This window comes from Sinocyclocheilus rhinocerous, unplaced genomic scaffold, assembly GCF_001515625.1.
Source record: "Sinocyclocheilus rhinocerous isolate Xijiao unplaced genomic scaffold, SAMN03320098_v1.1 scaffold4461, whole genome shotgun sequence".
In the NCBI taxonomy this organism is placed as follows: Eukaryota; Metazoa; Chordata; class Actinopteri; order Cypriniformes; family Cyprinidae; genus Sinocyclocheilus; species Sinocyclocheilus rhinocerous.
The window spans coordinates 1-13,635 of NW_015646116.1; the positions used below are offsets into that span (position 1 = coordinate 1).

The 13,635-nt window shown below is 37.0% G+C and overlaps 2 protein-coding genes across 2 annotated transcripts in view; both read right to left on the reverse strand.

The window, feature by feature from the left end:
• Positions 1-1,076: 1,076 nt before the first annotated feature.
• Positions 1,077-2,208, reverse strand: LOC107706949 (female protein-like). The gene is made up of 2 exons (XM_016510799.1): positions 2,060-2,208; positions 1,077-1,811 (listed from the first exon to the last, which is right to left on the reverse strand). Exons 1-2 carry the CDS (start codon positions 2,115-2,117, stop codon positions 1,162-1,164), a joined length of 708 nt encoding a protein of 235 aa, XP_016366285.1. The 5' UTR covers positions 2,118-2,208; the 3' UTR covers positions 1,077-1,161.
• A 958-nt stretch (positions 2,209-3,166) lies between these two features.
• Positions 3,167-13,635, reverse strand: part of LOC107706950 (GDNF family receptor alpha-1-like) — a 14,512-nt gene continuing 4,043 nt past the window's right edge. The window contains exons 3-5 of the mRNA XM_016510800.1: positions 7,767-7,972; positions 5,802-5,846; positions 3,167-5,046 (exon numbers count right to left, since the gene is read on the reverse strand). Of these exons, the coding sequence (XP_016366286.1) occupies positions 4,903-5,046; positions 5,802-5,846; positions 7,767-7,972 (395 nt within the window). The 3' untranslated portion in view covers positions 3,167-4,902. The remainder of the gene's footprint in view (positions 5,047-5,801; positions 5,847-7,766; positions 7,973-13,635) is intronic.

Genomic DNA, 13,635 nt, shown 5'->3' on the forward strand with positions numbered 1-13,635 from the left:
AGAAATATCTCCGTGATGTCTCGTGAAAGCTCGAGAGGGAACCCTGAGCAGCGAAGTTGCTTCTTTTTTTCTTGAACAGGTAAGGGGATCAGTTAATTATTGTGTAGAGCGCTCTCTAAAAAACGCACAAGTATTAGTGTTGTTTACATAAATTGAGATGTCATGCCGATCCACGTCAATAGATGGCAGTGCAGCATCTTAACAGCGATACAAACCCTAGCTAAAGAACAACTGAATAACCAAAATGTCATTACTTTCTAGAATATTTCAGCTTTATTTCAATTACTGAACACATGTATTGATTGATTGATTGTAATAGTTTTGGTTAACAATAACAACCCTGGTGTCAAGAGGTTTGCTCCTGTAGTTGTTTGTTTTGCCATTTAGGTTTCATTCCCACTCTCAATCTTTTTGTATACAAATAAATTACTGTACATAGTTCCCCTCATGTTTTCCAATCAATTAGCAAATTTGTCAGTTGTGTCAAAGCACAGTGATCTGGTGGCCAGCTGACCGAAAATAAACATATTTGATATTTTAAAACGTATGTTTATCATCAATTCTTTCAATTATTTCATTATTAGGACATCAATTTTTTGGTTCTACATTTTGGTTTATGCAGAGATTTGAGAGTTTATTTTAATAAATATCAAAAATATAAAAGGTGTGCATTATAGCTAACACCTAGATGAGCACTTTATAGTTGGTTTTATGACTGTGTCATTCTCTTCAAATGCTATTGAAGTTAGAAACGTGTATGCCAATGTTGTATGTAACTTAAAAGATGGTACCTAAATTTGTGAATATCGAACGTACAGTACAACGTCAAACCAATTTTATGCCGGTCAATATTAGTGGTAAATGCTGTCACTCTATTAGTTATATATTACTTACCTGACCAGGCCTTTTGGTCATTATATGGGTATTGAGTGAGTGGGTGGGTGGGAATACATGCAAACTTGAGACCACTGTGTCAAATTTACTCAAGCTGATCATTAAACTACACCAAACTCTGACTCTAATTCAAGTCAGTTAGGCTTCTCTTGTTTGGTCAATACTGAAAACTCAGCACAAAGTTCACTGTCAAGATGTTTATTAATTTCTTGTGACATTACATCAAGAGTTCAGTACAACAGAGCACTATTGCTTCTCTTCTTTGGTTTAGAATGTTACGTGATGCTTTTCTTCCACTTGTGCAGACCCAGCAATGGTGTACATCAGATTGTGCCAGTTAATGTAATCACCAAGTTTGTATTTGGTCTTTGCCTCCATGTAGGTCTTAATCTGACGGGTGGTCAGGACTTGTCCATGCACATGCACATCTGCTATGAAACCTGTGAAGATAGAGGGTTGGAGGAACCCTCCATCATATTGGGTCTGATACTGGCCAAGTGTGATGACAGGGTTTCCTTTAAAAGATACTTTAGTGCCCACCGCCTTCTTAATGCTGGCTACTTCATTCACAAACATCTGTGCAAGACCACTGTTGGCATCCCAGGACGCACACACTGAGTTCCACTGATTCATGTTAAACGTCAACCCTTTGAATTCAACCTGGGTGTTATGAATAAACATCTGGTACTTTTTGCTGTCACCTGACCAACGTAAAGAAAAGTCTTGAGGGTGGGACGGTGTAGCCAGAGAAAAAAGACATGGGCTGGGACTCGCTTGTTCAGTGTAGAATCGCAAACACACGGTGGCTGCAGACAGATCCATGGATTCATTCGGGTGCAGCTTCACCCAGTTGTTGATGGTCAGCTCTGGGAACGTGATGACCTTCTCCCTCAAACATTTTCTGTCTTTCTCCAGCTCTATGGTTGATATAATAAGATGTTTTCAACACTTAAGGCATTAAAGACTCTTTAATGTGAAGTGACACTGGTTGAACTTAATACAGTACTATTGCTTAATAAACAAATGCAAAGGCACAAACAAAATGAAATGATGAAAGCAGTCGAAATTCTTATCTTATCAGTCTAAACCATTTTTCAGTGCTATTAATTAGATGACCTCTGTATTTTGAAAACTATATTGTTAGTATTACATTTCTAGTACTTACGGGACAACGCCAAACCGCAAAGGACAATAAAGAAAACGTACGAAGCAACTCTCTTCATGGTCCTCTTGGGTCGAGTCAGGCAGGACAGAAGTACCTGAGCATTTCACCCTGCTCCACTGTAGTGAGGACACCGCATGTCAGTGCTGATTCAGCAGTTCAGTCACATGCTAAGGAGCAGGGCTGCACTATTTGCCCCAAAAGTTATTTTGCAATTACGATTTCAACATTTCAACAATTGATAAACATTTAATCTCGTATGAAAAAGCATAATATAACTGCTGTTGAGACATCCAGGCAAAAATAATTTTCTGCTGCAAATGGAATAGTTACATGTTCCCTGTGTGTGTTCTGCCCCTGTCAACAACAACAATATTTTTTTATTATTAGCTTGTTGTTGTTGTTGTTATCATTATTATTATTATTAATAATAAAATAGAAAAATAGTAATACAGTTGTACTTTTAAATACAAAAATCATTCATGTGAAAATAAAGTGAACCTAGCACATAGTGTGTTCTCAAATGTATTACAATCGACCCAGACTCAGAGATGGAGCCATTCTGAAACCGGATCATGAGCTGCACGTGTGTAAATGAACACTCAGCGCATCAGACTACATATATATTTACTTAATTAAATCATCGTGTTTATGATTTGGTAATCACAATAAGCCATATTGCCATTTTTTTTCGATTAATTGTGCAGCCTTCAAAGCAGCTATCACTGACCTGTTGCTATCTCCTTCTTTAAACAAAATTATTGCAAATGCTTTTTAGGCTAAATTCTTCTTATACATCCTCCATGTAAAAGCAACACAATAAAGGTGAATGAGTCAACATTTTTAATCGTTTTCATAGAATACTTTTTACATTTTCACAAGCTAAGAAGAAATGTGACAGATTGTGGAAGAGTCTTGTGTTTAATTTGTAAATTCTCTGGAGCAATAAGATATGGATGTAGAGAAATATAGTTTTTTTTACAATGTGGGGTTCTTACTGTCCTGCTCCCGTCTAAAGCACATTCGCAGCAACTTTATGTTGCAACCAAAGCCAAATACAGCTGACCACCACAAAATGCCTGCGTAGAATCCATAACACACTCCAATAGCCATTATTGCATTTCCATCACTCATGCTTGGTTTTTTAGTGTTCGTACTTTTAAAGTTCCTGTACTGATTACCAGCAGAAAAAACAACATAATAAATAAACTCATAATGCAAAAATATTTTTCCCCCTTTCTTTTTGGCTTACCATGAAACAATAACATAGTGTTATAGTAAATAAATGGCTGTTGTACATTTTCTTCATTTGGGATACAGGACAGGACAGCAAATAATTACAGATGCAAGTCTTGTACTGTTTTGTACTGTAATCTCTAAACAAAAATATATGCTGTATATATAGTTACTGAGAAAAGCAATAAATCCTCATCCAATATGATAATACATTGAATAACCAGATCCCAATTCAAATATAGCAGGCTCTATAAACATAGTTCATGTAGAAGTATATATATGTTTGTGTGTGTGTGTGTGTGTGTTTTTTATGTAGCACTTAAAATGTCCCGTAAATACCATGGAGTACAACAATACATTATCGTTGTTCAAGTTGCCACATGAACCAAAGCAGCATGTCATAGACTCTTTTAACATGTACCTCTGAGGTGGTTAAACTGCACATGGCTCATAAGACTTCTGGGTATGTTTTTGAAAGAATTCTCACTGATTTCAAATAATTGTGATGCAGGATCACCGCTACTGACTCTTTCAGTAACTTTTGTATAGACATACAGTACAAAAAACTGGCTACAGTTTATAATACATACATGACTAGTTTGCATGATTCGTTTGGGTTGAAGTATGAAAATCCCTGTCAAAGCAACATCAGAAAAGCAATATACACTTAGTAGATACGCGGATGCCTGTTGGTTTAGTCTGGTGAGTGGTGATGTGCAATTTACAGATACTTATATATGTAATTGTAAAATAGAACCTTGACATATCGTCTGATTACACAAGAATCAATGCTGCTGACTGGCCTCAGTCCGTGTTTTCTCCTTTAAACTGTGACACAGGAGTTACGAAACCCCAGTTCTATTGACATATCCATCCAGTCAACCCATGACCTCAACCTCACATTCAAACAAACAGATGTACAAACAACATTACGCATTCACACATGCAGCCACACGCAAACACACCATGACAAACAAGAGTAAAATGGTCAAATAAGCTCCTTCATGTATTTTCAGACAAACTACTGTCCTGTTGGTCATCCAAAAACTCTTGATCTATCTAAACTCTCCTTTCACTTTCTACAACTAGATGTTTTGTAAATGTCTTTCGATATGTTTGACTGTTTGACCTACAGACAGTGACACATCTCAGGAATTATGTTCTATTGTGTCTCGGTCTCAATTTTGCTGTGTCTTTGTGTACCAGTGAGCAATGGATAGTGCACATATGCACAGATAAGATTCTATGCTCTCCATGCTGTGACAGGAGTCCTTATAATTTCTGGCCCTCAAAACACCAGCGGTTGTATAGACGGCACAACATCACATGACAATGCTGCAATGATTCCGAGGTTCTCTCGCATTTCTTTCACGTTTCATCTTCCGATGCAAAATCAGGAGGGAAGAGACAGAAACTCGAGTACACCAAGACCACTTTGTTTCGTTGCATTAACAACATCAACAAAAGCTCTTTAAAAAACAGAACAGTAAGAGAGAGGAAGGGAGGGACTAAGAGAGAGAAAGAGAGAGTACAGAGTACAACAGATTGACCAGGAACAGCGATCGACTTTGTACAAATTGTGACTGTCCGTGTTTTATGTTCTTAGGTGGCTACCACACCGCTACTGTGAAGATGCAGTACAAGGAGGTAGCCAGCAGGAGCAGCAGAGAGCTAAGGCCTGATAGAGACGTCTCCCGAGTGGACGAGTTCCTGGAGATGGCATTGGAGGAACTGGGGTCATTGATCTGTGGGTCCTTGGAGAAACATAACAGGCAAGAAAGAGGATGAGCATTTATTTTTATCAGCCAAAAGCTAATTAGATATGTCAGCGATTTCAGCTATTTGATTTTGACATTTTTTCCATTATGATGTTTTACCTTTAAACTTTTCTAAAAGGTATGTATATGTGCTAAGCTTTTCAAGGCTTTTAGTACACCGTAATGTGTTTTTAAAAAACTGAACTTTCATCTTGCAAACAATTGCTGATGTCCCAAAACACTATAAAAGTGTCTAAAAAAACACTTCCAGTTCATTCAGAAATAAAAATGCCACTCTGTCTAAGTTCTACCTAATATGGGTTCAGATTTCTAAGCGATTAGTAAAGCTCTTTGATTCAGAAATGACATTTTTTGCTGAAAAGAGGTCCTCATTTTTAGGGCTGTTTGGACCTGCCGCCGCAACACTAAATGTCATTCTAGCATATAATGTTGCTTTTATTATGTACAATGACATTTAGTGAACTTTAAAAGGCAGAAGATAAGCAATGTTCACATTTCGCCATCGCCCAACGCAAAGATCATGTGCACACTGGGCGAGAAGGGCCCTCTAGTGCCAGGTCAGAGTTCCGAAAGGGGCCAACGTGACATGAGATAATTATTGCTTTGTCTCTCTTTTCTTTCATTATGATTCATCCTTTCAATAGCACTTGACATATATCGGAGATATGACTGGTTTGGGATGTGCTATCAGTTTTATTCTGACATGAAAAGAAGTATGTTAGCGTACTTACCACACATAACACATCTATTGTGTTGTTTGTCTTCAGCTTCTGAGCCTAGAAAGGAAAAAGAAAGAACTCTTAAATCAACTGGATATAAATTAAATAATAACATCTTGGAGCAAGAAAACCCTTACCAAACAACATTTTACAACAATGCTGCAGGATGATCCACACCGGATAATCAATATAGCAAAATGCTCATACTGCTGTTTATAGCTGCATTATTTTAGCCGTTAATTGCATTGTATTAGTAGTGTGCTTTATAACGATATTGACAAGTTTAAAATCTATAGTGATTTTCTTTTCAGATAGTGTCAATATAACTAGAGAATTAAATATGCATGCAAGCTGATATTAATATTAATTATATTAATCATAGCAGTTCGGTTACTGCAGGATTCTCAGTTTGAGGCCACCTTGCAGGGGCGTAGCCATCATTTCAGAAGTGAGGGGGACAGAAATGTATAACCTACCAGTCAACAGTTTTTGAACAGTAAGATTTTTAATGTTTTATAAAGAAGTCTCTTCTGCTCACCAAGCCTGCATTTATTTGATCCTAAAATAGTGAAAAAATTGTAATAGTTAATCGGAATCGGAACCGGAACCGGGAATTGTTAGGCAAAACTGGAACCGGAATCGGAACCGGAAAATTTCTTACGATACCCAACCCTATTTAGAACATGAGTTCACACTGAACCCAGAGATCTCTCTCATATGGCTAAGACAGAGTGTTCAATAATTTAGCAAATATGCCCAATACTTGCATTTTGACATGCTTTTACACAAGATGAGGTATTACCATATGTCTCTTTGTTTTGAGGGCGATAATGCACATCTGGCTCTGTCATTTTACTCACACGAAAACCTACAAAGGCAAAAACCCTTTCTACCACATAACTAAAGGGGGATGCAAACAGTATGGCTGTAAACATCTCAGTTCTAAACAAGAGTGAGAGAAAAGCAGTTCGATATGCAACAGAGGCTACATTAACATGGCGTTTATATGCAGGAGTCGTCTCGCTAGTTTTCCTGGAGGTCAGCTGCGTGTGCTGCGATCATTTGTAACCGATGAAGAAAGACGGACAGACATATCCCATGAGTTCGCACTCCCCGTCTCTGTTCTTCTCCTCATTTTCACATTGACAGCTGCTCCCCCTCAGAGGACTACGTTTAACAGTGAGCCTAATACAAAAACATGTAAACTCATTAACTTCACTCTCAAAGCCACTTTCTCCTGCTGCTGCGCTGCTCTCTGTTGGAGTGTGTAGGTGTGGATGTATGTGTATGTGTGTGCATGCCCTAATGTCTGTGATTATATATTAGCCTTGTTTTAAATTAAAAGACATGCTGTATATGGTCAACTCTTAACAGTCATTGTAAATTGTATGTGTAGGGGTGTGTGGGGCTTGTCAGACTGAGACTGTCACAAGGGCTGTATCGCAGTACATTTACACTCATATCCAAAGCGAGTTGCATTGCATTCAGTGTATACATTTTATCAGTTCATGAATTTCTTGGGAATTGAATCCATAACCTTGGCATAGCTAACGCCATGCTCTACTGTTTGAGCTACAGGAATGCTGTACTTATAAGTTGTTCAGTCAAAAGTCTAATTACGCAAATAATTAGAGTCCCACGTCTTGGACTCCCCTATAATGTAGTATAGCTCTCTTATCTAAATTAAGCATATGCAACTGAACTATTCCTTTCTTAAAAACATTATTTTCGAGATCACCAGATGTATTTATTAACTCCTAACACAAGAGGACCACAAACACATCGTCTGTTTTAAAACCCTGCATTCCCTGAGGCACATACACCAAGCCCTCAATGCGTAAATAAAACTTGAAGATCTATGTCTGCAATAGTTCCAATGACCTGGAGGCTTCCGCAGAACTGGTAGAGGGAGTTAACACCAAGCCCTCAATGCGTAAATAAAACTTGAAGATCTATGTCTGCAATTGTTCCAATGACCTGGAGGCTTCCGCAGAACTGGTAGAGGGAGTTATCAGCCGGGTTGAGATGGTTGATGTGTGTGGCCGGCTCTATGGCGTTGGGTGATCTGCCTCGATCCCTGTTCCTCTGGGATGGTGTTGTCATAGAGGTGGTTGTTTGCACTGGGGGCATCGGCTGCCACACGCTCACGTCTGTCCCATTTCCAAAAGCCAGGATTGCATTACCTACGCACAAAGAGCAAAGTTGGTTTCCTACCTCATATTAAAAGAGAGATACAATGAAACATTTAAGAATTAATTTCAGGTCCAGTACATCACAGATAAACACTGTAGATAGGTTTTGCCTCCTGTCTGTTGTCAAAGTCTCAAGTTTATATTCTGAGAGATGCTTACCATAACATAAGAGTACCCAGAGATGCATGACTGTTTATTAGTGTTTCAAATATGTGTTTGACTGTAAATCAAGGCCTACTCCTGGATTTTATGTGCATACTGTATGTGAATGTGGCTCAGAATTCCCTAAATATATCAAATTCAAACTAATCAATATTTATGCTGAACTGATGGATGCTAGATAATGAAACTGAGGGCATGCAAAACTTGTCTCATAAACTGTAAATTACAGGTGGTTTCTATTTTTCTGAATATCGGAGGTCAAACCTACATCCTACATAGCTACATAATGACCATCAGCTTAATCTCTCTTTCTCTGAGATTTATAATCATTGATTTAACAGAAGGACCAGCAGTGTGTACCGTCCTGTATATGACCGAGTAATTGCAAGGACATTTATCACTAACTTATTAAACCTGACCTATCAACATAGTCAATAGATAATGTGCTGTTTGCTTTAACTGCCTGTGTGATAGACTGGAAATGATGCGTATTTGCCCAAACTCTCAGTCAGGCCCTCCCCCAACCCAGCCTTTCTAAGAAGTAGGATCTACTGCCTCATTATATGGCCCGCTGACAGGCTCTTGCTCTCTCTGCCACCTCCGCCATCTCCACTGAAACAGTACAGACTACACACTGTTCAGCACATATAGTCTGTGAAGACATGGTTTTTAAGAAAAATCCAAGAAAGTGTGGTACAGTATGTGTGTAGTTGTTTTACATTGTGAATTGTTTTTTTTTTATCAGAAACGTCTGCCCTCTCTCACAGTGCTTAGATCTGTCTGTTGCTACGCTACGTCTTAATGTTTCTTTTTCATCTCCCTCACTAACTTTACCATACTCACATGTAAATAGTTTGAACAAACACATGATGAATGTATTGTTTGCTATTTTTAGAAACTTTCTCTCCATCTCTCTAGGAAATACTGGAAAAGACCCGCAGGCTCTGAGCACTTTGATCGTTGTTTTGAGTCTATGAGCCCTGACACATTTTCTTCAGCAGATGAATCGAGTAGTTTCCTCTCATGTGCATTTCTCTCAATGAGTCAAGTTCTCTGAATCCACTCTACACTCCACCAGCTGATGTCTGGAGACCTTCATATCCACATGGTTTTATGTTTCAAAGAAAGAAAAAAATGTTCTGCAATATCAGGCTACTGTTTGCTTTTTTTTGTGATTTTTATGATGAAATGCAGACCAGCTTAAAATAAGCACGCTTTTCTGATGTAAATAACATTTGCATTTGTTTTTTTTCCGTAACACACATTTATAGTTTTGCTATAAATATGACACCATACAGTGGGGTCCAACATTCTTAAACCACTAGTAAAATCCCTTTTCCCCCCATTTTTCAAGAGCTTTTATTATACATTTATCTAACTGAATACATATTTTTTCACATTTACATTCTACACTGTTCTTTTGAATTTTCTATTTGTCAAAAAACACAGAGGAAAAAAAAAATCAGTTTTCACAAAAATGTTATGAAGAATTTTTTTTTTCCAAAATTGATGATAAGAACCATTGATAATAATTGAGTAACAATAATAAATTATTGTAACTGAGCAGCAAATCAGCATATTAGAATGATTTCTGAAGGATCATGTGACACTGAAGACTGGAGTAAATGGCTGCTGAAAACTCAGCTTGTCCACTATAGGATTTTTTTTTTTTATGTGAAATATTATTTATAATAATAATGATATTTCGCATTATTAACTTTTTTTTTTACTGTATTTCTAATCAAATAAATTTAGCATTGTTGTAAGAAAAAAAAAAAAAAAAACATTTTACAATATATTACCATCTCAATATAACTGTTTTTACTGTATTTTTGATTAAATAAATGCAGCTTTAGTGAACATACGTTCTTTATTTCAAGAACATTTTTTAAAAATTTAAAATATATACAGCATAATTTATTATTTAATCTAATTAATTTAAATCATAATATTTTTTTTTTTCAGTGTTTTAAAATCCTATAATAAAAGTTTATTTGCAGCTTTAAATTAGATTTTGAATCCCAGAATTTGGACCGCACTGTATAAATGTTTTTGGGAAACACTCTTATTACTGTACAATTATATACAACAGCTTGATTGTTGCCACCAAACTCAAGATCTAAGGATGTAAAGCTGATGTTAAGTATTTGAGGGGGGTGGGGAAAAAAAACATTCTCAACTTAATATTTTCAATAACGCTCTCACTATTTCACTTGATGCTATCTGTTCTGCTGAAGCTCAGCTCTGCTCTACACTAGCCTGTGTTGAGGACGCCGTGTTCCAAGGGCAGACAGACGCATAACGCCCAGGGGCTAGTGTAGGGTTTGAGGCCAAAGCACTTCGTCATAGCCTCCTAAACACCCAGATACTGATGGCGCTGGGAACGAACCCCCAGAACTGTCAGGATGCCTTAACACAGAAATCCCGTAATGAGACACGAGAGAATGCGGTAATGAGAAGGAGAGAGAGAAAGTGAGAGAGAGAGAGTAAGAAAGAAAGATAGAACAATAAAGAAGCAGTTTAACCCAGTTTAACCTCCTGAAGAGTCTCCTTCAACATCCCCTCAAAGCCCTCGGCACTAAAAGAAACAAATCAAATTAAGCTCAGACTGTTCACAGATATACTCATCCTACAGTGCATCCACCCTGCCCTTTCTTTTGAAGATCTGAACATTGAAATCTATTTCTTTTACTGCAGTGGTTTAGAGAAAGATTTTGACAGGTCACTATTCTCTTACTTCTCTTAATCACATTTTTGCCTTCACTAATTCACTGTAAATGGTCTTGACGTGAACGTTTGTGGTCTGCATAAAAGTCGAATATTCCATGTAGACTTTCAAGTTGGAAAATTAACAGACACAGTGTCTGAATGCAGAATTTTACCAGCTACTCATAATTTTAAACAGCCATTTTCAAGTAACAAGTAACAACTGCTGCACAACTAGGAAAATAAGGAAACAGGAAAATACTATGTAGTTTTAGATGATATTTAGATTTTTTTTTGTTACAGCTTAGTGCGATTATCAAATCGCAAAAGCTGTCATTTAATTAAATACATGTTATGCATGAATTTTTCTTAAATGTTTTTATTTAGTCATTTTTATATTTCCATTTAATAATTCTTCTCTTTTTCTTCTTCTTCATCATCATAGCCATATTGATATACTGTATAAGCACAACATTTTGGCCAAATTGTGCAGGCGTTACAAACAAGCACAGTTTCAAAATGCAATTTTTATTAGAAGAATTATAATCATATTTTTCTCCAAATTGTGCATTCCTACTGTTAGCAGGTCCGACTGTTAGCAGTGAACTGAGGACTGGGCTGTTACAAATGGGGCATGATGATCGGCATGACCTTCTTCTTCTGTGAACTATATCTTACAGTGGCCGAGAAGTGCAAAGCAAATCACAATTCTGAAAACAAAATAACAAATTACAAATGCAAATGCAAGTCTAAAAAACAAAATAGCAATTCAGAAAGCACAACAACAATTCAGAAAACATTATAACAAGTCAGAAAACACAATGTTGTGATTTGCTTTGCACTTCTCGGCCACCGTAATATCACCACAAGAAACTTAGTTCAAGTGCTGTGTATTGAGGTTTGAGTAGTGGCATTCATCTTGACCCTGCTTTCTAAACTGACCCCTGCATGGATCTCTGTCAGTACTATACATTTTTTTGTAGCACTCCCAGGACTTTCACAAGCTCTCCCTGAAAGCTTGCTTTTTGCTATTACCACTTAGGCTGTTTTCATGCCATTCTACGAGTACACGGGAACAAAACGAAACACTTGGTGCAGTCAAGGAAGTGTAGCGAGCAAAAGATATACAGGGAAAAGGGTAAGAGAAAGAAGTGTAAATAATAGGAAGATGGAAGAGGCTTTTTAGAGGCAGAGGTAAAAACAGGCTGACAGTTGGACAGCTAAAAGCCTCAGAAAACAACTTGCTGGAGTCTGAAGAGATGGACAGAGCAAACCAGATAAGAGTGAGAATGAGACAAATGGACAGGGAAATGGCACGGATGGAGGCACAGAGTTTAAAGAAAGAGAAAACAAGACAGAAAAAAAGGTAACAAGATATGAGGAGTGTTTGATTGACTTATTACTCACATCTTTACGTCTATTTTTATGTAATTTACTAGAGGTGGGTGAAATGAAGCTGGCTCTTTTTAAATAGCCATGAGTTTCCCAAAGAGTTTGTCATAAGACTATAGCACTCAAGTATGAAACCATTAAGTCAGCAATAGGGATGCAACTGTATGAAAATTTCTTATCACGATTATAGTGACCAAAATTATCACGGTTATCAGTATTATCATGGTATTGTTAAAATTTGCTGGAGATGTTGTCCATTTTTGGCCAGACAGAAACTGCACACAGGCTGAATGTAAATATAAGTCTCTGTAAATCCACTCGCTGACAGCAGGTGGCGCTTATGGAAAAGCTGAACTAGAGCTGTTTCCCGTAAACTCCATGGACAAAGCAGTATTGCGATTAAGAACACTTCTTTAGGTATTACATGGAGCGAAGATGAAAACAAAATGCCATCGAAGACAGTCAAAACATTTAAAGAAAGAGAAAACAAGACAGAAAAAAAGGTAACAAGATATGAGGAGTGTTTGATTGACTTATTACTCACATCTTTACGTCCATTTTTATGTAATTTACTAGTGGTGGGTGAAATGAAGCTGGCTCTTTTTAAATAGCCATGAGTTTCCCAAAGAGTTTGTCATAAGACTATAGCACTCAAGTATGAAACCATTAAGTCAGCAATAGGGATGCAACTGTATGAAAATTTCTTATCACGATTATAGTGACCAAAATTATCACGGTCGGAACCTTCAGAGGTACATTTATATAATTAATTCATTCATATATTCATTTGTATTATTCCCTTAGCACTCTTTTAAAACCTCCCAGCTTTTCCGCCCTGTTTTCACTCAAAACGAAACTACTCTGCGTGCTGTGCGCACGTGAGACTGTTACTTAAAACTGTGCTTTATGCTGGACAGTATTTATTTATCGTGAGTTGTTCAAATCACGGTAATCTAATACGGTTTTACTGATAATTAAAATATGAAACGGTAATACTAACTTTCGGGAATTTTATCATGATTTATCGTCAAACCGGTAATCGTTACATCCCTAGTCAGCAAAGTTAGAAAACATAGTTTCTCATTTAAACTTCAGTTGGAAAATGCCATTAGAGTTGGGAAGTTTGATTAATTTTTGTGAAACACTTTAAAATGGAACATTTTAATACATTGATTCCAAACTTCAAAATTTGGCATCATCACTCAAAAATGTTCACAAAGCTCTCCTATTTTGGCATTTTACATGCTTTAAAATGTTTTAGTAAAAATATTTGTAGGCAAATGTTATTGTTTATAACTATATATTAGTATGAATAAATTCATAAATATAAATATAATATACATAGGGCTGGGTATCGAGTTCGATACTTTTTAGGCACTGACTTTTTAGGGTTC